Source organism: Trachemys scripta, chromosome 11, assembly GCF_013100865.1.
Source record: "Trachemys scripta elegans isolate TJP31775 chromosome 11, CAS_Tse_1.0, whole genome shotgun sequence".
Taxonomy (NCBI): Eukaryota; Metazoa; Chordata; order Testudines; family Emydidae; genus Trachemys; species Trachemys scripta.
The window spans coordinates 62,223,861-62,245,325 of record NC_048308.1 but is presented as its reverse complement, the minus strand read 5'-3'; the positions used below and the strand labels follow the sequence as shown (position 1 = coordinate 62,245,325).

At 50.0% G+C, this 21,465-nt stretch overlaps 1 protein-coding gene across 1 annotated transcript in view; it reads right to left on the bottom strand.

The window, feature by feature from the left end:
• COL18A1 (collagen type XVIII alpha 1 chain) overlaps window positions 1-21,030 on the bottom strand; it is a 252,301-nt gene extending 231,271 nt beyond the window's left edge. The window contains exons 1-2 of the mRNA XM_034785179.1: window positions 20,901-21,030; window positions 20,753-20,826 (exon numbers count right to left, since the gene is read on the bottom strand). Coding sequence (XP_034641070.1) covers window positions 20,753-20,826; window positions 20,901-20,911 — 85 coding nt within the window. The 5' untranslated portion in view covers window positions 20,912-21,030. The remainder of the gene's footprint in view (window positions 1-20,752; window positions 20,827-20,900) is intronic.
• Between the last annotated feature and the right edge of the window lie 435 nt (window positions 21,031-21,465).

The window sequence follows — 21,465 nt, the reverse complement described above, 5'->3', positions numbered from 1 at the left end:
CAGGACCAATCCCCAATTAAATCTTCTGAGGGACACAGGAGGTTCTCCATCACTGGGAGCTCATCAGCTAGAGAGTCTAAATCAAGGCTGGTTGTCTTTCAAAAAGATCCACTCTAGCTCAGCCAGAAGTTTTTGGGCTTGATGCAGGAGTCACTGGGTGATGTTCTCCGGCTTGTGCCATGCAGGAGGTCAGACTAGATGACTATAGCAGTTCCTTCTGGCCTTAGTACCAGTGACTCTGGGAAAACCTTTGCCAGGCCAATGAAAAGAGGACCTACAAAGGATTTAAAAGAATTGGGGCATGTGTTTCTTTCTGGGGTGTACCGAAGGCCTAATGAAGGTTTCTCCTGCTTCTTTTTCACCTTAGAAATACCCAGACTGTACAGACTGCTCTGTGAAGACTCGCCTCTCCATGGCTGCTCGGAGCAGCCCCCTTCCTCTGGGAGGTGGCGGGAGGAGTGGCGGACAGCGAGGATGATCCATGCTGCTTCTGCCTCCTTGGGCACAGCAGAGTCTCCTGCAGCGAACAGCGAGTGGGGAACCCTAGGTCATGCTATTAAGCTCTAGAAGCCCGATAGTGGCTGCCTTTCAAAGCCAGAAAGGAATGGGTCCCCACCCCGCTTCGCATGCAGGGTGAGGGCTCTACGCACCTTCTCAGCCAGAGCGGACAGAGCCTGGTTCTTAAAAACTCAGCAGAGGGATCCTGTTCCCAGAGAGCTTTCACTCAGGGTAAGCGCTGCCTAGTGCCTCCCCCAGAGCCACGGACAGCACTGAGCACTGCCCTTGCCCAACCAAGCTACAGGCCAGAGGCTTCCCGCTGCAGGTTGCTCTCAGTCACCGGCATGCTCTGTTTAGTGGCATCACCAATCAGGGGGGCAGACTTCAGATGGGCGGCAGAGAAAACAAGCCTGTTCTCTGAAACGCAGCAAGGAGACGAGGATCCTGGCAGATGTTAAAGCCCCATGCTGTGACCAGCTGGACTCTTTCCCAGGACTGCTGATGAGGCTGGTGTCACCACAGGCAGGGCAATAATATAGGACTTTTTCCCTTTCCTGCCTTGTTTGCTACAGTCCCGCTTGCCAAAGACTGAACTCAACTGGCAACACCCTGCTGGATGCACGCTTAGCCACCTGACATCCAACGTCAGCTCCAGGTGTAAAGCACGTGTGCTTGATGGCCTCAACTCCATCCCCAGTAGACATCTAATCGCATCACCGAACACTGAAAGTTGATAATGAGGAGGAACCAGGACTTGAGAAGTCCTCTCGCCCATGCAAAGCCAAAAGCTTTTCCAGGGCCATCAGACCTTTCCAGCCCTGGCTGAAAACCTTCCAAACAGTGCCACCCAATGCAGTACTGCCTCCCTGAGTCTGCAGACAGCCCACTCCAGTGTCTCAGCAGCTGCTGCGCCTCCGAACTCTCCCAACCACAGCACAGTGCAAACTGCACAAAGCCCAGGAGTGAACACAGCAAGAAGCAGGTAAAGGGCGGCGTGCCACAGCTTGGAGACAGCTCGGAGCAGCAGCAGAGGCAGACATGGCAACTACTCCTTGGGAAGGACTCAAAAGCTGAGGTTGAGAGAAGAGCAGAGCAGCCCGCACGCACATGCCCCAGTTTCAATGCCCTGGGCATTGCTGTCTGAAAAGAGGCACATTGTAATTGTCAGTCTGTGAAACAAACAGCACATTATTCCTCATGTTCGGTTCGAGGGCAGAGCTGCCTGGGACAGGCAGGAACTTCTCTGCACACCCTCTGCCTGTCTGCAGGCCATGCGGAGAGGGCATGCCCTGGCAGCAGGGGAATGGCAGCAGAGGGGTTGGGCGGGAGGCAGCTGAGAGAGCGAGAGACTTACCGGATGTAGAAGCCTTGGTCCTTGAGCTAACAGGTCTCAGGTACATAGTTCAAGCCCTGGTAGTACTGGGACTAGATCCTCCATTGTCCTAACTCCATCAAAGTCAATCGAGCTTGCTGATTTACACCTGCTGAGCATCTGGCCCCTGTCCTGCGTTCACAAGAGCTCTTGCTTTGGTGTGCCTTGCAGAGAGGGGCAAGGAACCATCTTCCTCCCAACCCAGGTGCGCTGTGCCTGGCTGGCCCTGCTACAGTACTTCTTCATTTTCCCAGCGTCCAAAGAAAGGAACACACATCAGTGAAGTCTTGCAAAATCTCTCTGGTTCTTCCCCCCAGGCAACTAGTAAACTCTCCTAAAGAGCCTGAGGGACCTACCCTTCCACAACCATCACCCACCCCCTCAGACAAAGACAGAAAACTAACCTGGGCAGGGAATTCCCAGCCCTTTTCTCCCAGCAGCCTTCCAGGCAACTCCGCTGGTCTGAGACCTCTAAAGGTGTTAGGGTGAGATAAAAACAAACTGCAAACAAAGATGGAGATAATGGAGAAGCCAGTCCCCGATTTCACAGGCAGACCCAGCACACTCTAGCCAGCTGAGGGGGAGAATGAGCATCTTTTAGGTGAACTGCTGACCCTCTGTGCACACAATCCAAAGGGTTTCCTGTTTTCACAGGGTGGGGGCTTGCAGGCTATTCAAAGGCTTCTGCCCCAAAAAGCAGAAACTGAAGATACCAGGAAATAGGCAGCTCCAGAAGATCATAAACTATTAGGGTTGGAAGAGACCTCAGGAGGTATCTAGTCCAATCCCCTGCTCAAAGCAGGGCCAACACCAACTAAATCAAGATCAGGCCCTGCAGCTCTATTTGCCAGTCCCTGGAAAAAGCCCCCTGGAACAGCAGACACATGAGATCCCTGAGGCAAACCCTCCTCCATTAGGAATGGATCTCCTGGCCCAGAGCAACCACAGAACCAGCAGCACAAGCAGGCACCCGCCAGGTCTCTCCCCCAGACCCAGGCAGCACGCAGGCACTGGAAAGCGACTTAGGCCTGGTCTACACTACAAAGTTAAGTCGAAGTAAGACAGCTTACATTGACCTAACTACATACGCGTACACGCTCCAGTGTTCCTCCCGCCACCGAAACTCACCTGCAATGCCGACCTAGTAAATCCACCTCAGTGAGAGGCATAAGGCTTTGCTCGATGTAGTTCGGGTGATGCAGCGTGGGTACAGACACTGTGTTACTTGCATTGCCTGTGGTTGTCAGGGTGGCTAACAGCCGCTGATAGGGTCCCTGTTTTGAAATTGGGGGGGAAGGGGGAGTGTGGCAGCCGTGAGCCCCAGCAGTGCTGACAGCTGGAGCCTCTCAAGTCAGTGAATGCGCACCTGGTGAAGGGGGGTAGTGTGGACATGAAAAACCACAGTCGTTACTGCAGTGACTGTACATCGACCTAACGTAAGTCGACTGAATTGTGTAGCGTAGACGTGGCCTTAGACTGTAAACTTTTTGAGCAGGGATTGTGCAGCATCTAGCACAGTGGGGTCCCAGGCCTTGACAGAGGTTCCTGGGTGCTAGCACTCATCATACGAAGATGCTCATGGGAAAGAGGAATAGCTCTTCATGTAACAAGGACATGCTTGGGCAAAGCACTGCTCTCACTGGCTCCAACACTTTCTGCATACGCCCTTTGCAAACTTTTCATCAAGGTCAGGGGAGGGAGGATTTGAGAGACCAAAGATGGTCTCCCAGCTGCTTTAAAGAGATGATTTTCTACTGTCACAGGTGTTGACCCAACAGTTCATTATTACTCTTGCTCCTAAAGGCTGTATACAGGCTGACGAGCTCACCAGGCCTGTTTGGATTTATGCAGCTTCTACCGGACAATATTATGGAGGAAATAAGAAGGCATGAGTACGGTACAGGACTGGAAGTCAGGAGACATGGGCTGTATTCATGTTCACCAAACACGTGCTGTAGGACCTGGGTGAGCCACTTAAATCCTTCGTGGTTGTTTCTCCTCCTAGAAATATGAATATTTGCTGCCTTCCAGGGGCAAGGCAAGGCTTAATACTGGGTGGTAGCGTGTGCTTTTCTGTTGTGAGTATGCCTAGAGATACGCAATAGGCACATGGTAGGAACTGAACAAACAGTCTCTGTGTATTACCGGTCCCCATTTGTACCACAGATGCTCCCCATGTGTGATATGCATGACACTTACCTGCCTTCCAGGGAGCCTGAGAGACTGAATTCAGCAGTGCTTGGGAAGCCACACAGCATCCTCAGTTGGAAGGTACCGTGGAGCACACTAAAGTGCTGTCACCTTATGCAAATGAGCAGTGTTCTTATTTTCAAGGTAAATCAAGTGGCCGGGCCTTTCTCCCCATACTGTCAGCATCACAAACCTACTCTGCCCCTTTACACATCGGGTCAGAACACGCACATTTCAGGCGTGCAGTAATCACAGCATTATTCAGTAATACAGGTTCAGGGACATATTGTCACCATTTTCCCGTCTGAGTAGCCAATAGCGACTCTTTTTTTGCTTGGCCAACATCAAAGCACACACGTTGTGTTGCCAAGCACCACCATCTCTCGCATGGGAGAAAGTCTTTTTGTTTTAATCTGGGCCGTACAGACAGAGGCAGGACTCAGCTATTCTTAAACTCCAGCAACGAGATTTCCAATGTCACCGGGGAGAACAAACACCCCCTAGGACGCTAGCACTACCTCCTCGCACAGAGGAAAGAGGCTGAGAGATTCTCAGGGTGTACTGCACAGAAGGTCAGGAGACTCTAGGGGAGGAAGCCTTATCTGCAGACAGTGGAGAAGAGCATCTCAGAGGGAAGGTACACACTGCAGCCGTGGAGATTTCAGGTGGAGAGAGGGAGCCTCTCAGGAGGATTCCAAGTGTCACCTTTGATGTATTCCATCTCCGGCAGCCAGGTTTTCGCATCTAGGCTGGGATGGCTCAGTCCCTTCTCTCCCAAGGTAGATAGATTCCAGGCAGTTTGCTGCTTGGATCGTTCAGATAAGGCTTTACAAACTCAAGTCCTGTCAGCTCTAGAAGAATGTTAAAGAGACCCAAGCCCCCTGATCTGGCCTTCTAACAACCCCCCAGAATCACCAAGCTCATCTACAGAAGCAGGCTCCCCACAGACCACCAACTCAAAGTGGTACCAGATCCTGACAGAACAACAGCTGCAAAACCTGCAGACATATCTCCACTGCTACAATGGTCAACACCCCCCCCCCAACACACCTTTCAAGATCCATGGGTCCTACACATGCCTATCACAACACGTGGCATACTTCATCCGGTGCACTAAATGCCCAACAACTTGCGAGTGAAACCAGACAATCGCGATGCTCTCAAATGAACACACACAGACAGATGATAAAAGATAAAACATCCTGTCACCGGTGGGTGATCACTTTTCACAAAGGGATATCACTCCATATCCGACCTATCAGTCCTCATCCTCAAAAGGAAACCTGCACAACACTTCCAAAAGATGAGTCTGGGAGCTTAAATTCATAACTCCGCTAGACACTAAAAATCATGGCCTGAACAGAGACACTGGATTTATGTTATGTTATTACAACAATCTCTAATCCACTAACCCCCCTTTTTGTCCTATTACTGAAGAAGTGTTAACTGGGCACTGCACCTTGAATGATCTATTACAATCTGTGTTAACTCCTTATGTTTAATCTGTTCCACCTTGTATTTAGCTGTGACACTCTCGGTACATTTCCCAGACCCGAAGAAGAGTTCTGTGTAGCTCGAAACCTTGTCTCTCTCACCAATAAAAGCTATTACCTCACCCACCTTGTCTCTCTAAAGAGACCACAAAGCGTTGTGTAGAAGCAAGATTCCCTAGCATCACGAACACATAACGCCTCCTCCTTCAGTGGTAATGAAAGGCCAGTTCCCCTGTAACCCAGGGGATGAATTGGGGTACAGGACCTCACTTCAAGTCCTCCCGGTTAACGTTGTTTCAATATTAAGTTGCTGATCAATTAGGGAACATGCTCATTTAAAGTTGTGCAATGCTCCCTTCTAACATCTTTGGCAGCCGCCTGTTTTGTCCACTGCTTGCAGGAAGAGCAGCCCCATTGCAGCTAGCTGGTGGGGGCTTGGAACCAGGGTGACCAGCAGCCCCCACACTGCCCTAAGTTCCCTGTGCAGCAGCTGTCCCTCCCCCCACGGCCATGTGCTGCTCCTGCCCTCTGCCTTGGAGGCTGCTCCCAGAGACTCCTGCTTGCTGTATGGGGGAAGGGGGGGCTAATGTCAGGGTGTCTCCCCTCCCCCCTGCTCCTGCACCCCGCTTACTCCATCTTCCATAGAGCAGGGGGGACGAGGGAGTTTCTAGGCAGTAGCTGCTGGTCTCACCAAGCTGATTTAATTAACAAGGCAGTGTACTTAAGCCTGGGGTCAGCTACAAAGGGGAAATGCGCATTTTTTCTCTCACACACAGGGTGTGTCTCTCTGTCTGCCCTCCCTCCTTTCCTTCTGCCTTGTAGTGTGTTCTGAGAGTTAACCCTTGAGGGCTCAGTCAATTGCTAGTTCATTTAGCAGTAAGGCATTCCCTGGGAAATATCCCACCCTCTGACTCCTCCACCTCAACCAAGCTTCACAATCATCATCACTATGTACCAGTATTAAATTGTTTGTTTAAAACTTATACTGCATGTGTATAAGTGTATATATATGTATATATTTTGACTGGTGAAAAAAAATTTCCCTGGAACCTAACCCCCTCATTTACATTAATTCTTCTGGGGAAATTGGATTCGCTTAACATCGTTTCGCTTAAAGTCACATTTTTCAGGAACAGAACTACAACGTTAAGTGAGGAGTTCCTGTATGTTACATTGTTGCAGGGCAACAGTGAAGCTATGATGCAAACTTCATAAACTTCTTTAGAATCATAGAATATCAGGGTTGGAAGGGACCTCAAGAGGTCATCTAGTCCAACCCCCTGCTCAAAGCAGGACCAATTCCCAACTAAATCATCCCAGCCAGGGCTTTGTCAAGCCGGGCCTTAAAAACCTCTAAGGATGGAGATTCTAACACCTCCCTAGGTAACCCATTCCAGTGCTTCACCACCCTCCTAGTGAAATAGTCTTTCCTAATATCCAACCTGGACCTCCCCCACTGCAACTTGAGACCATTGCTCCTTGTTCTGTCATCTGCCACCACTGAGAAGAGCCGAGCTCCATCCTCTTTGGAACCCCCTTCAGGTAGTTGAAGGCTGCTATCAAATCTCCCCTCATTCTTCTCTTCTGCAGACTAAATAACCCCAGTTGCCTCAGCCTCTCTTCGTAAGTCATGTGCCCCAGCCCCCTAATAATTTCCGTTGCCCTCCGCTGGACTCTCTCCAATTTGTCCACATCCCTTCTGTAGGGAGGGACCAAAACTGGATGCAATTTGCCAGGTGTGGCCTCACCAGTGAAGAATAGAGGGAAATAATCACTTCCCTCGATCTGCTGGCAAGGCTCCTACTAATACAGCCCAATATGCCGTTAGCCTTCAAGGGCACACTGCTGACTCATATCCAGCTTCTTGTCCACTGTAATCCCCAGGTCCTTTCCTGCAGAACTGCTGCTTAGCCAGTAGGTCACCAGCCTGTAGCGATGCATGGGATTCTTTCTTCCTAAGTGCAGGACTCTGCACTTGTCCTTGTGGAACCTCATCAGATTTCTTTTGGCCCAATCCTTCAATTTGTCTAGGTCACTCTGGACCCTATCCCTACCCTCCAGTGTATCTACCTCTCCCTGCAGCTTAGTGTCATCTGCGAACTTGCTGAGGGTGCAATTCATCCCATCATCCAGATCATTAATTAAGAAGTTGAACAAAACTGGCCCCAGGACCGATCCCTGGGACATCCACTTGATATCAGCTGCCAACTAGACATCGAACCGTTGATCGCTACCTGTTGATGCCGAAAATTTAGCCAGCTTTCTATCCACCTTATAGTCCATTCATCCAATCCATACTTTTTTAACTTGCTGGCAAGAATAATGTGGGAGACCGTACCAAAAGCTTTGCTATAGTCAAGATATATCACGTCCACCACTTTCCCCTCATCCATAGAGCCAGTTATCTCATCATAGAAGGCAATCAGGTTGGTCAGGCATCACTTGCCCTTGGTGAATCCATGTTGACTGTTCCTGATCACCTTCCTCTCCTCCAAGGGCTTCAAAATGGATTCCTTGCGTACCTGCTCCATGATTTTGCCGGAGACTGAAATGAAGCTGTAGTTCCCCAGATAATGGCCAATGGCTCTGCAATCACATCAGCCAACTCCCTCAGCACCCTCAGATGCATTAGATCCGCCCCCATGGATTTGTGCATGTCCAGCTTTTCTAAATAGTCCTTAACCTGGCCTTTCACTACTGAGGGATGCTCACCTCCTCCCCATACTGTGTTGCCCAGTGCAGTAGTCTGGGACTTGACCTTGTCTGTGAAGACCAAGGCAAAAAAAAGCATTGCCGACTTCAGCTTTTTCCACATCATCTGTCACTAGGTTGCCTCCCCCATTCAGTAAGGATCCCACACTTTCCCTGACCGTCTTCTTCTTGCTAACATACCTGTAGAAATTCTTCTGGTTACCCTTCACATCCCTTGCTAGCTGCAACTCTAATTGTGCCTTGGCATTCCTGATTACACCCCTGCATGCTCTAGCAATATTTTTATACTCCTCCCTAGTCATCTGTCCAAATTTCCACTTCTTGTAAGTTCCCTTTTTGAGTTTAAACTCACCAAAGATTTCACTGTTAAGCCAAGTTGATCGCCTGTCATATTTGCTATTCTTTCTGCCCTTCGGGATGGTTTGTTCCTGTGGCCTCAATAAGGCTTCTTTAAAATACAGCCAGCTCTCCTGGACTCCTTGTCCCCTCATATTAGCCTCCCAGGGGATCCTGCCCATCAGTTCCCTGAGGGAGTCAAAGTCTGCTTTTCTGAAGTCCAGGGTCCATATTCTGCTGCTCTCCTTTCTTCCTTTTGTCAGGATCCTGAACTCAACCATCTCATGGTCACTGCTGCATAGATTGCCACCCACTTCTACTTCCCCTGCCAATTCTTCCCTGTTTGTAAGCAGCAGGTCAAGAGGAGCATGGCCCCTAGTGGCTGCTCCAGCAACTTTACAACAACACCTATTTGATTTTGGACATTGTCTTCTATGCTCCTACATTTCAATTCTGAACCATCATACTCTGCACTGTCCTTACTTATAAATCAACCCTTAATGGTGATACAGTAAAAAAAATACTACAAAAATCCTTCTGAAACTCAGAGACTTCCCCTGCCCCAGAGCTTTTAGATTTTCAAAAATGCTAAAATAATCAAACAGGCCACAGATCAAAAATAATGCACGATTCTTTATACCCATGACTGGAAGAACCCAATGATGGACACATTTTAATCGAGAGAGGGGGAAGTTTGCTGGAAGGTGAGCTGCCCAACGGCTATTTGAGAGCTGCCCCTTGGCACTAGCAGAGATCTCAGATGCCCACAATACCAATGCACAGAATTATAGCACAAGCCCAACAAAGGGAGGGGGTAGAGGAGGAGATGTCAGTTAGACAACCATAGTTTTCTTTTCCATCTGCAGACAAGAACTTAACCAGACCGGATCTATGCTCAGGGTATACCAAAGCTGACAGTACTCTTCAACTGAAAGATTTCACATATACTCAACTCACATATTCTTCTGTCATTAATTTGCTACTTTACTTATAAGGCTGATCATTTATTAGTTCCAGACTGGAGCTTGGAAAAGAGATGACTAAGGGGGGATAGGATAGAGGTCTATAAAATCATGACTGGTGTGGAAAAAGTAAATAAGGAAGTGTTATTTACTCCTCATAACACAAGAACTAGAGGTCACCAAATTAAATTAATAGGCAGCAGGTTTAGAACAAATAAAAGGAAATATTTCTTCACACAACGCACGGTCAACCTGTGGAACTCTTTGCCTGAGGATGTTGTGAAGGCCTAGACAATAACATGGTTCAAAAAAGAACTAGGTAAATTCATGGAGGATAGGTCCATCAATGGCTATTAGCCAGAATGGGCCGGGATGGTGTCTCTAGCCTCTGTTTGCCAGAAGCTAGGAATGGGCGACAGGGAATGGATCACTTGATGATTATCTGTTCTGTTTGTTCCCTCAGGGGGACTTTGTGTTGGCCACTGTCAGAAGACAGGATACGGGGCTAGATGGGCCTATGTAAGACAGGAGAAGAGATGCAGAGCTACTGGTATAAAAAACAATCACCTCTGCTTAGAAAAGCCCATTTCCAAGGCACCCATTAAATATGCTGCATGCCCACATGACGTGAGAGCGTTCAGATACTGAAATAACGTATGTCTGCACTTTCGGATATATTCTTAGTGCACGTTTTGTAACTTCCACTAGTGCCAATTATGCATCATTATGCACAAACATCAAGATGGAAGTATGCCTCAGACCTTTCTATTGAACTATTCTTAACTCCATTACCAAACAGCACTATGGCTGGTAATAAATAAACATCATTTCCTGTAAAACCACTCAAATAAAGTGTCTCCTGGGAAATATGCCTATATGCTGAACCGTTTACTGAAACGTCTCAGGACCCCTTAGGGATCATTGAATTTATCTCATTTAGCAACAAGAAAAACCACGACCATCATGTCCAAAATGCAAACTAGGTTAGTAAATGGGATAAACAGAAGCCATATATGAACATCTGCTACGACCGGTCTTCAGGAACAACTGATCCAATGTGCATTTGCTCACAAACTGAACTCAATTACAATGTGCATACATGTCTAAAAACCTTAGAGCACATCAAAAACCTAGACAGTTAAAGTGGCATTCACAAGAGACAGATAACCTTTCAGCTCACTTGTGCACTAGGATAGCCTACAGAATAAAAAATCCTTGAAGGACCATAGCAAAGAAAGGCAAGCAGAGCAAACCTTGTAGTCCTCGGACGCTGAACTGAATGCCATCACCGGCAGAATCATTCTCCTTCAAATCCTTTGTGGTGTAAAGGAAATGGGGGTAGAGAAGGCAGTTTAGGGCCTGCAATACCTAAACAGCCAGTGGTTTGCAGATCAATCACAGAATCATAGAATATCAGGGTTGGAAGGGACCTCAGGAGGTCACCTAGTCCGACCCCCTGCTCAAAGCAAGACCAATCCCCAACTAAATCAACTAAATGTTTAGAAAGAAGTGGGGCCATCGCTCCTCGCACAGCAAGCAATTCTCTCCCACACGCACATGCATCAGCATGGGAACGGTCACCCGGAACAGACCAATGATTCACCCAGATCAGTATCCTGTTCATCCCAAGGACTAATTGCACCATCAGAGGGAGGCTAAAAACCCTGTAATATACATAGCTATGTGATATCATACTATGAAGTAAAGTTTCCTGTTCAACTTATGTTGTGAAAAAGAAAAATGGATAGCTCTTGCATTTGTCCTTTTTAGTCCAAATCAGAAGGCTCTCTGTATGCATATAAACATCTAATCCCTTTCTTTTTGTGTACCAAGCTATTTGCCTCAATATCATGCACCAATGAGTTCCATGGATTCATTGTCTGTTGATGAAAGAACCACCAACTACCCTGTATCTCACACATCCCCATGGTTAATACCAAAGCTCAAAGCCATATGAAAAAGTGGAGTTCTCAGCTTGCCAATGCCAGAGAGTCAGATATAGCCCTGACAGTTTCTGAGATACCCAGGATTAAAACAGTCCCTGGCCCCAGATGTCACAATGCTATTTTGGAACTGCTCCAGGACTTAAAATAGCACATCCTGGCCCTCATACGAGAATAATTGTCTGTCTCTGGAGATCTATAACTAGCATTTCATTTCAGTGGCCACTGTGAGGGCTGAAGGCATCCATGAAGCATGGGGAATATTATATATACGGTCTAGCATATATTTTAAGTGGGTACCTGACAGCATTTGGACAATTTGTAGCCAGCTCATCCCTAGTTTCTCTGCTTACCTGCCAAAGGTTACATTAGATTCATTACCTTTCCCCATTCCAAATGAGACTGGAAACGCGTCAGTCTGACACAGGGGTTGCTGTGAAGAGAAGGCCTGCGCATGTATGTGCATGTGTATTTATTATACATATGAAACACACATACCCATGGAAAGGAGCAGGAACATGGCAGAACATCTTTTTGGTAAGTTTCTACTGAAGACGGGCCTGAGTCACACAGCTCAGACCTGGATCTGAGCCTGCCCAGTGTCCAACGGGTGTTTGGATCTAAGCCAGTCTCTATTCCTTAGTCTACCTGCTAAGCCTAGGAAAGCTGATCATCTGTTTAGTAATTTTTAACTTGTTCAAATAGTTGTACAGTTTCTGTTGCACAGGGTCTGTATGTATTACTGCCACAGGCTACACCTACACTGGCCTGCCGTTAGAGCTACAAGCACACACTAGCACACTGCACTGCAACTCTGCCATGTGGACGCTGTAGGGCAGGGGTCGGCAACCTACGGCACGCAAGCCAATTTTGAGTGACACGCTGCTGCCTGCCGCGGTTCCAGCCCCACTCAGCCCCCGTACCCACCACTCTGCCCGGCGGGGGCAGGAGGCAGAAGCTTGGTCCTGCAGCAGCCAAGCTTCCCCCCTCCCCCACTTCCTCCCCCAGCGTGGTGCTTTCCTGCCCCTCCTCCTCAACTTCCCTGTGCCGATCAGCTGATGGCCCTTGCGAGGGGGAGGAGTGGCAGCGTGCTCCCTGCTGCTCCGTAGAGGAGGCAGAGAAGAGGTAGGGACGGGGCCTTGGGGAAGGGGGTAGAACAGGGCATATCCCTTCCAGCCCCCTACCATGAGCCTCTGTCCTGAACCCCCCCACACCCTCACTGCCCTCTGCCCTGATCCCTGAACCCCCCCACACACCCAGTCTTCTGCCCTGCACCTCCACACACACCCCAGCCCTCTGCCCTGACTCCTGAACCCCTACCCCCAGGTCTGGGGTCCCAGCTGCCAGCCCCTTGCCAGCTGGCGTCCCAGCAGCAGGCCCCGCTCAGCCTGCTGCCAGCCTAGGTGAACAGAACCCCAGGCTGGCAGCGAGCTGAGCGGGCTGGCGGCGTAAGATCAGCATTTTAATTTAATTTTAAATGAAGCTGCTTAAACATTTTGAAAATCTTATTTACTTTACATACAACAATAGTTTAGTTATATAATACAGACTTATAGAGAGAGACCTTCTAAAAAACGTTAAATGTATTACCGGCACGCGAAACCTTAAATTAAAGTGAATAAATGAAGACTCGGCACACCACTTCTGAAAGGCTGCCTACCCCTGCTGTAGGGTGTGAACTAAAAGGTGCCTAGTTCTCATAAATGAAGTCCCTTTTGAGCAAATAAGTTAATGTGAACTAGGTATCTTTTAGTTTACGCCTGCAGCATCCACACAGGGGACTTACAGTGCAGCACGCTAGGGCAATCTGCAATTCACACCCCCCACAGCACGACCTCCGGGGCCATGGAGACAAGCCATTAGATCTCAGATGCTGTCTCAGGACTCTAGCCCCAGGAGCGGCGCCAGGGTCTTTGGCGCTCTAGGCAGGGGTCCTTCCGCGGTCCCGGTCTTTGGGGCACTTCGGCGGCGGGTCCCGGAGCGAGTGAAGGACCCGCCGCAGAATTGCCACCAAAGACCCAGAGCGTGGAAGGACCCCCCGCCGGCGAATTGCCGCCAAGGGCGGCAAAATGCCCCCTCTCTCCAAATCCTGGTGCCCTAGGCGACCGCCTAGGTCGTCTAAATGGAAGCGCCGGCCCTGTCTAGCCCTCACATCCTCAACGTGGATGTCCTTTTATCTTCATTACTTCCATCCTGGATTCGGTTATGCCATATGAGACTACATGAAATGCCTGTACCGCGGTGAAGGCTATAGCTCCCAGGTGTTTGATTCTGACACATATTGCAGACGGTAGCTGCAACGGCTCTCGGATGCCCAAGTCTGAGAGTCACCTCATTCCCCACCCCCGCCTCAAGGGCTTGTGCTTCTCCGGGTGCCAGTTTCCTGACACCTAGAGCCTCCTCGGGACTAGGCCAGCCCTTACTTTGCCTGGCAGGGTAACAACAGAACATGCTCTCTAGAGACTACACTTAAGAGACTAACAATTGTGTTAACTTACAATGCTAAATTTACATGCCCAAGAGACAGGCTGACAGAAAACCTGTTTTTCAACTCTGCCCTGATACAGACTTTAAAATATATTCCCAATATGCACAGATAGATACTGGGTATGGAGTTATGTACCTGTTAACAGGCAAAAACACTAACAAAATGTTAGGAATTATTAGGAAAGGGAAAGATAAGACAGAAAATATCATAATGCTGCTATATATATCCATGGTACACCCACACTCAGACTCATAGAATATCAGGGGTGGAAGGGACTTCAGGTGGTCATCTGCTCAAAGCAGGACCAATCCTTGAATACTGCATGCAGATACGGTCGCCTCATCTCAAGGAAGATGTATTAGAATTGGAAAAGGTACAGAGAAGTGCAACAAAAATGATTAGGGGACTGGAACAGCTTCCATATGAGGAGAGATTAAAAAGACTGGGACTTTTCAGCTTGGAAAAGAGATGACTAAGGGGGGTATGATAGAGATCTATAAAATCATGACTGGCATGGAGAAAGTGAATAAGGAAGTGTTATTTATTCATTCACATAACACAAGAACCAAGGGTCACCCATTGAAATGAATAGGCAGTAGGTTGAAAAACTAACAAAAGGCAATACTTCTTCACAGAATGCACAGTGAATCTGTGGAACTAGTTGCCAGGGGATATTGTGAAGGTCAAAAGTATAACTGGGTTCAAAAAAGAATTAGATAAGTTCATGGAGGATACGCCCATCAATGGCTATTGGCCAAGATGGTCCGGGATGCAATTCCATGGTTTGGGTGTCCCTAGCCTCTGACTATCGGAAGCTGGGAATGGGCAACAGAAGATGGATCACTTGATGATTACCTGTTCTGCTCAGTCCCTGTCAGAAGCCAGAATACTGGGCTAGAAGGACCATTGGTTTAAACCAGATGTGGGCAAACTACGGCCTGCAGGACCGTCCTGCCCGGCCCCTGAGATCTCAGCCAGGGAGCCTAGTCCCTGGCCCCTCCCCCACTGTCCTCCCTCCCCGCAGCCACGCGGGCTTAACTCTGACCCACCGCTCCCGCTGGGCAGCGGGGGGAGTGCAGCTGTCTCTGGCCGGGTGTCACGGCTGCGAGCTCCTGCTGCTGGTAAGGGGGCAGGGAGCGGGAGGTTCTGGGGGGCAGTCAGGGGATGGGGAACAGGGAGGGTTGGGAGTGGGAGTCCCGAGGCGGGGGGCCTGTCAGGGGGCGAGGATGTGGATAGGGGTCAGGAGGGCACTCAGGGGACAGGGAGGGTTGGATAAGGGGGTGGGATCCCAGAGGGACAGCTGGGGCAAGGGGGTCCCGGGAGGGGGTGGTCAGGGGACGAGGAGCAGAGGGCAGTTGGATGGGGGTGGCAGTCCCGGGGGGGCTGTGGATAGGGGTTGGGGCAGTCAGGGGACAGGGAGCAGGGGGGTTGGATGTGGGGTGGGAGTCCCGGGAGGGGGCAGTCAGGGGAAGTGGGAGGGGGCAGATAGGGGGCGGGAACCAGGCTGTTTGGGGAGGAACAGCCTTTCCTACCCGGTGTTCCATACAGTTGCGCAACCCCGATGTGGCTCTTGGGCCAAAAAGTTTGCCCACCCCAGTCTAAACGCAGTATGGCCGTTCTTATCTGCACATACATTTCACTATGGTATTAATGACCAGTGTGGCCCTGGCTTTTATTTAAGACCTCCCATGACATTCTTTGAGGAAGCAGAATCAGGATATTCATCCCCTTGCCAGGCGGCACTGAAGGGTTCCTTGGTCACAGGAGTAAGAGAAACATAAGAATCTCAATCTACTAAATTCATTCAAAGCAAAGTTACGAGCTGACCTGGTCACTGTCTAGGTACCAATGTGAGGGCAACCGACCAATGAAAGGATTACCTAGGAACACGGCGGACACTCCATCACTTGTAGTCTTTAAGTCAAGACTGGGTATCTTTCAAAAAGAATGCTGTGGCTCAAACAGATCTTATGGGTGTGATGCAGAGTTCACTGGGCAAGGCCCTCTGGCCTGTGCTATGCAGGAAGTCAAACGAGATGGCCCCATCCGGCATTGACATCTATGGAAGTTGTCTGCCAAAAGGCAATGCTCCCCTCTCTACGCGTGCGCCTTCCTTCTGTGAACCATTTCCTATTCTGGCCAGGAAGCCTGGCTGCTAACACAACCAGAGGAGGAACACGCCGCAGGGAAGGCAGAGGACTGGGAGTCAGGGACCCAAGGACACTGCGCTCCTCAGAGGATCGTGCCCTTGCGCACTATCCCTACTCCTGTGTGTCACACTGGACCAAGGCCCAAATCCGTTGACCTGTGGATCTGAGTCCTGGGATGGGGCCTCTGCTCCAGCATGCGGAGCTATTCCCAGAGGAAGTTGTTTCCGAAGGCCATAAATAATTTGTCAATGCAACGTTCCAGCTCCTGCTCTGGCTTCCCAACCCACTTATGTTGGGGATGCTGAAGTCAGCTATTATTCTTGTTCCAGTAGATTGTGTTGCTTCCCTGCTCTCTCATTCCGCCTTCACCACCCGTGCTCTAATGTGGGGGCTGCTAGCAGACACCCTAGGATTTGTGCACACACAGACTCCAGCTCACGCTCCTCCACCCAAAATTGCTTCCAACCGGCTGAGCAAGACAGCAGCTTAAAGTAAAAGCAGTTTTCTTGTTGTAGGGGCTTTTGATGAAGGATGTGAACAGAAACCGAATTTAAAAAAAAAAACTCTTTAAAGTAACCCACCCATTGGTATTTAATCTGTTAATAATATTAAGTATTCATATTATGGCAGTGTGGAGAAGCCCCAAACATTCTGTGCTTCCTTCTTCATCCCAGAGTGCGGTCTGCTTCTATAATCACATTCCTGAGGAAAAGCGATCTACAAAACCTGCAAGGAGCTCCACAGAGGCCGAGCCCTGCTCCCGCACACAGCCCCACTATAGCTTGCAGCATGCTGCAGAATTTGAGTTTGCCAGAACAAGACCACGCAGGATGAACTGGAGAGTTTATGGAAAAAGATGCTCATCTGCTTTGACAGACTAAAGGGGACGCAGCCAACGTAAAAAAACCTGATGCTTTGGTCTCAAAGTGTTTTACCTTCAATTGTTAAAAGCAGCAGCTAAGATGGTTGTTACTGTAAGGAGAGAGACCAGAAAAAACTATTTCCTTTCTCAGTGACTGTGTGTCTCAGCCCTTTGTGTCCAGCCAGTGTTACGGTTTGCCTAGACCAGTGATGCTCAGACTGCAGCTTGGGAGTCTCAAGTGGCTCTTTAAAGCACATGATAGTAAAACACTGTGTGATTTAATTATTAACCAATCTAAATTATTAACCAATCGGGATACTTTCACTATGTTATTAACCAACTGCAGAATCATTTTGCTGTGAGAATTCACACACACACACACACACACACACACACACACACATAAATGAAACAATAAATTCACACTGCTGTGGCTCTTTGGGGTGATGCTGATCGCTAACTTGGCTCCTGAACCACTGAGGTCTGATTATCGCTGCCGTTCACAGAGCGACAAGAAGGAAGAGTGTGTTATAAATATGGGACGCTCTGACTGTAAACGCACAAGTAGCACCAGGGGGACACAAGGCAGCTGCAGCACGAGGAGCTATGCTCGGTTAAAGTCACCATTTTCAAGTTGCTAGTGACCTTTTAAAGGCATGCAAACCCCACAATGGAAGGGGTTACGTGGAAGGCTCTGTCCCATGGCACCTGCCAGAACTGCTCCAGCCTGAAGGACTGGCCAGGGAGAGCGCAGCACTGAGGGGCTGAAGCAGGCGGTGGAGCTGGCACTCTGCTGGAAGGAAGTTCTCTCTGCTCTCAGACCTTGCCTGCACTGGAAACGTGACCTGATTCTATGGGTGTAACTGTGCAGGCATGCCATGCAAGCAAGGAAAGCCAGGACTAAAACTGGAGAGTTCATGCTGGTCCCCATCAGGGCAAACTTCCCCTTTGCAAACTGCAGCTTTCCGTGCCTTCCTGCAAGATCTGCACAATGCGGCTATAGTGGTGGTGGGATGGGGACTGCCTAGAAGAGTTGGAAGGAGCAAAAGGCTTCCCTTGGGGGGGGGGGGGGGGAGGGGGAGATCATTCAGGCTGCCGCTGCTCATTCACTCAGTGAGCAGCAGAACTAGCCAAGTCCCCCCAAGGCAAGAGAAAGGCTGCAGAGCAGAGCATGTGCTGGATTTTCCCCTCTATCTGGAGGATATAAGCTGTTTGCAGCCTGATGAATGGGACATCGTCTGTGAGCCCCAAGGGAAAGGAAAGGCCTAGAAACGGAGGGGGGAGGTGCTTTCCGTCTCTCCAGTGGAGCCCAGCCTGCACCTGGCTCGGGCTCCGAGTCTCTAGCATATCAACCTTTTCCTGAGGCTTGTCTTCTTTAAAGTTCCTAGACACAAACAGAACCCCTGACAGTGGGGAGCCCAGTACATAGCTAAAGGTTGGTTTTGGTCTCTTCATATCAAAACAGAGATAATTAAAGCCGGACTGCAACAGGTTAAAAACAGAATCAATTAGTCTTAAACAACATCACATGGCTACTCCCATTGCAAACCTGGGGAATGCTCTGCCCTCAGATGCATACTGAGTGCACTCACCTTAAAATGCAAATTGTTTACCAATACTTTTTTTTTTCTTTAAAGCAAACCTTAAGCCCGTGCCAGCCTCATCTGCTGCTAAGAGCTCTGTGCGTGACATTTTGTGGCAGTCCTGCTCAACAATCTTTCCTCAAGCAGGAGTTTGATACCTTTATCTCATCCACCTTGTCTCTGTAATGAAGGTTTTTGTCAGTCATGCAGTATACCCGGCCTGATTCTTCTTATCTCTGCATGTGGTAGGCAGTATCTTGATACACACAAGTAAGAGCAATACGCAGTTTACTTCTGTAATCTAGCATTGTAACAAGAGACCAATAGGAATTGTTCATTTCAGAGGGAAGACACAAACCTCTACTTTATTACTAGTTATATTACAGTATTATCCTTTTTTAGTCAGAGAGGTTTAGTATTGTGGTGCTTAGTCTTCTTTTGAGTTATACTTTGCTTTGGGAACATTGTACGTGCACATTATTCCTTCATCGGGTCAATTTTCTAATGCAGTTTACCCTCTACTGTATGAGATTACCTCTATCGGGTATTCGTTTGGAAGAGAGTCAGCGTGTGTGTCCTGGTGAATGGAGAGTATTTTCTCTTCAAAGCTATTACGTGAAGCTTCTTGTGCTGTACTGTCTCTTGGAATGATACCTTAACTTAAACAACTTGCATAAAGAAAATCTGCCATCCCAAAATGCCTTTACTTTGACTTCTTACATAGGAGAAAGAGAGCAAATCTCAGCCTGACCTCTCTAAACCTCCATCCCTTTGCCCTAACATGTTAACTTCAGAGTAAGCAAACTGACATGGTACCTTTTAAGTAGCTTTAGGAGTGTTCCTCTCATCTACCATCAGTGTTAAGAAGTCCCTTCCCCCATCACCCATACAAGTCTGTGCTTCACTTAATATAACCTGCACTTCTGTTGCTAAAACAAATCACTCCCACTCAGGCAGGGTGCACAAGTACTTTTCAACCTTATAAAGCCAAACAATACTTCACACTAAATGTACAAAAGAGCCAAGTATGCAGAGCCCATGTCTAAATAGTTGTGCAGATGTACAATACTTAATTCCACAATATTCCACTTGAGAATAGGCCAAGCTATCAAAAGGGGTCACAAATCTGACACTCACCACATGTGTAAAATAGTACAAGAGGTACTCTCAACACATACAGTCTGAAATATCCATTTCATAGATTCAGCAAAGCCCTTCAAAAGCCGTAAGGATTACAATGACTCAACAAGACAAAATACTGAAGGTGCAACGGCCCCTAATCAGCTCCCAGTCTCATATTGGGAAAAGCTGAAAAATAAAACACTGGGCAAACTGCATTTCCAGAGCCGCCTTCTGCAGCTACAACCCAGACATCTCACAGCCAAGCTTTCGAGCCACACAGAGCTCTTCTTCCAGTCTGGCTAAAAAGCGTTTGTGGCCAGGCATCACTGAATGACTGTTTCTATTACCCCACACAGGTACACTGATTTATATACTAGCATGTGGCAAAACAAACATGCAAAAACACAGTTGACAATGTATGACACAGACAAGGGGGGGCTGAGGGAATCTTTTATGGGACCAACTTTTGTTGGTGAGAAAGACAAGCTTTGGCGCTTACAAAGAAGAGCTCTGGGCGGCTCCAAAGCCCCCCTCACACACACACACACACACACACACTCACTCACACTCACACACACTCACACCCAGCTGCTCTAACGTTACTAATGGAAAGATGAAGGGAAGATCGCACATTAAACACGGATCTTAGATGAAGCAGCAAATCGCTGACCTACCCCCCCAGTGGAGCGCGCACCAGGGACCTGCATCGCCTGCCCCCAGGAGCGATTATCCTGCGGGAGCACAGGGCAAGGAGCTGGAGGCATGGGGGCTGGAACTAGGAGGCTGGAACTAGGGGGCTGCCGCACCCGGCTTGGCTCCCCCGTGCCCAGGGTTTGCAGTGTGTCCAATGGTTCTCAGCGCCCCCCGCACACATCGTGCCAACGCCCCCGGCTGGAAACCTGCTCACCGGGCGAGGCGGGGGGCCAGTCCCCGGGGGCAGCAGCAGCTCCGAGCCCGCCCGCCCGCGGGGAGCGCGCTCCGGCCAGCCCGGCTCCCAGCCCCACGTGGAGCGCCCGACCCCGCCCGCCCGCCCGCGCCTACCTCGCTCCGGGGCCGCCGCCGCCAGCAGGACGCAGAGCCCGAGCAGGAGCCGGGGGAGCCGCCGCGGGGGACACCTGCAAGAGGGGAGAGGTTAGCACCGAACCGCAGCGGGCCGGGCCGGCCCCGCGCCCCTCCCGGCCCCGCTCACCTGGCGCGCATGGCGGGGCTCGGCGCTGCGGCTCCGGCCGGGCTGCTCGGCGTGTGGCTCCGGCGGGGCAGCGCGGGGCCGCGTAGGGCAGTGCCGGGAGGCGGCCGCGCGGTCCTAGCGCCGCCTCTCCCGAGCGTCCCGCCCCCTGGGACCCGGCTGCCCCCCCGCAGGTCCTTCCGCCGGTGGCCGCTCCCACGCGTGTCCCCCGGGGGCCGAACCAGCCCGGCTGAGCCCCCCTGGTGTGAGCGAGAAACAGCCCAGCCCCAGCCTCCCGGGCTTCACTCCGCCCTGCGGCTAAGGGGGCCCTGGGCATGACCGGGTGCCCCCCCTGCGAGCGCCTCCAGGTTAGGGGCTTAGACAGTCTCCCCAGAGGAGCCAGCCCGGGGGTCTCACTGCTGGTAGCTGGGCCAGCTCGGCCAGGTGCGCTGCATTGCACCGCTGCTGTGATGCAAGAAGTGTGACCCTGGTGAGAAAGCCAGCGAGGGTCCCCGCGGGGCGGTGGGAGCGCACAGCGAAGCGGGGACACGGCCGGGGTCTGTGTCCAGACCCGCCTGGGGGCAGAGAG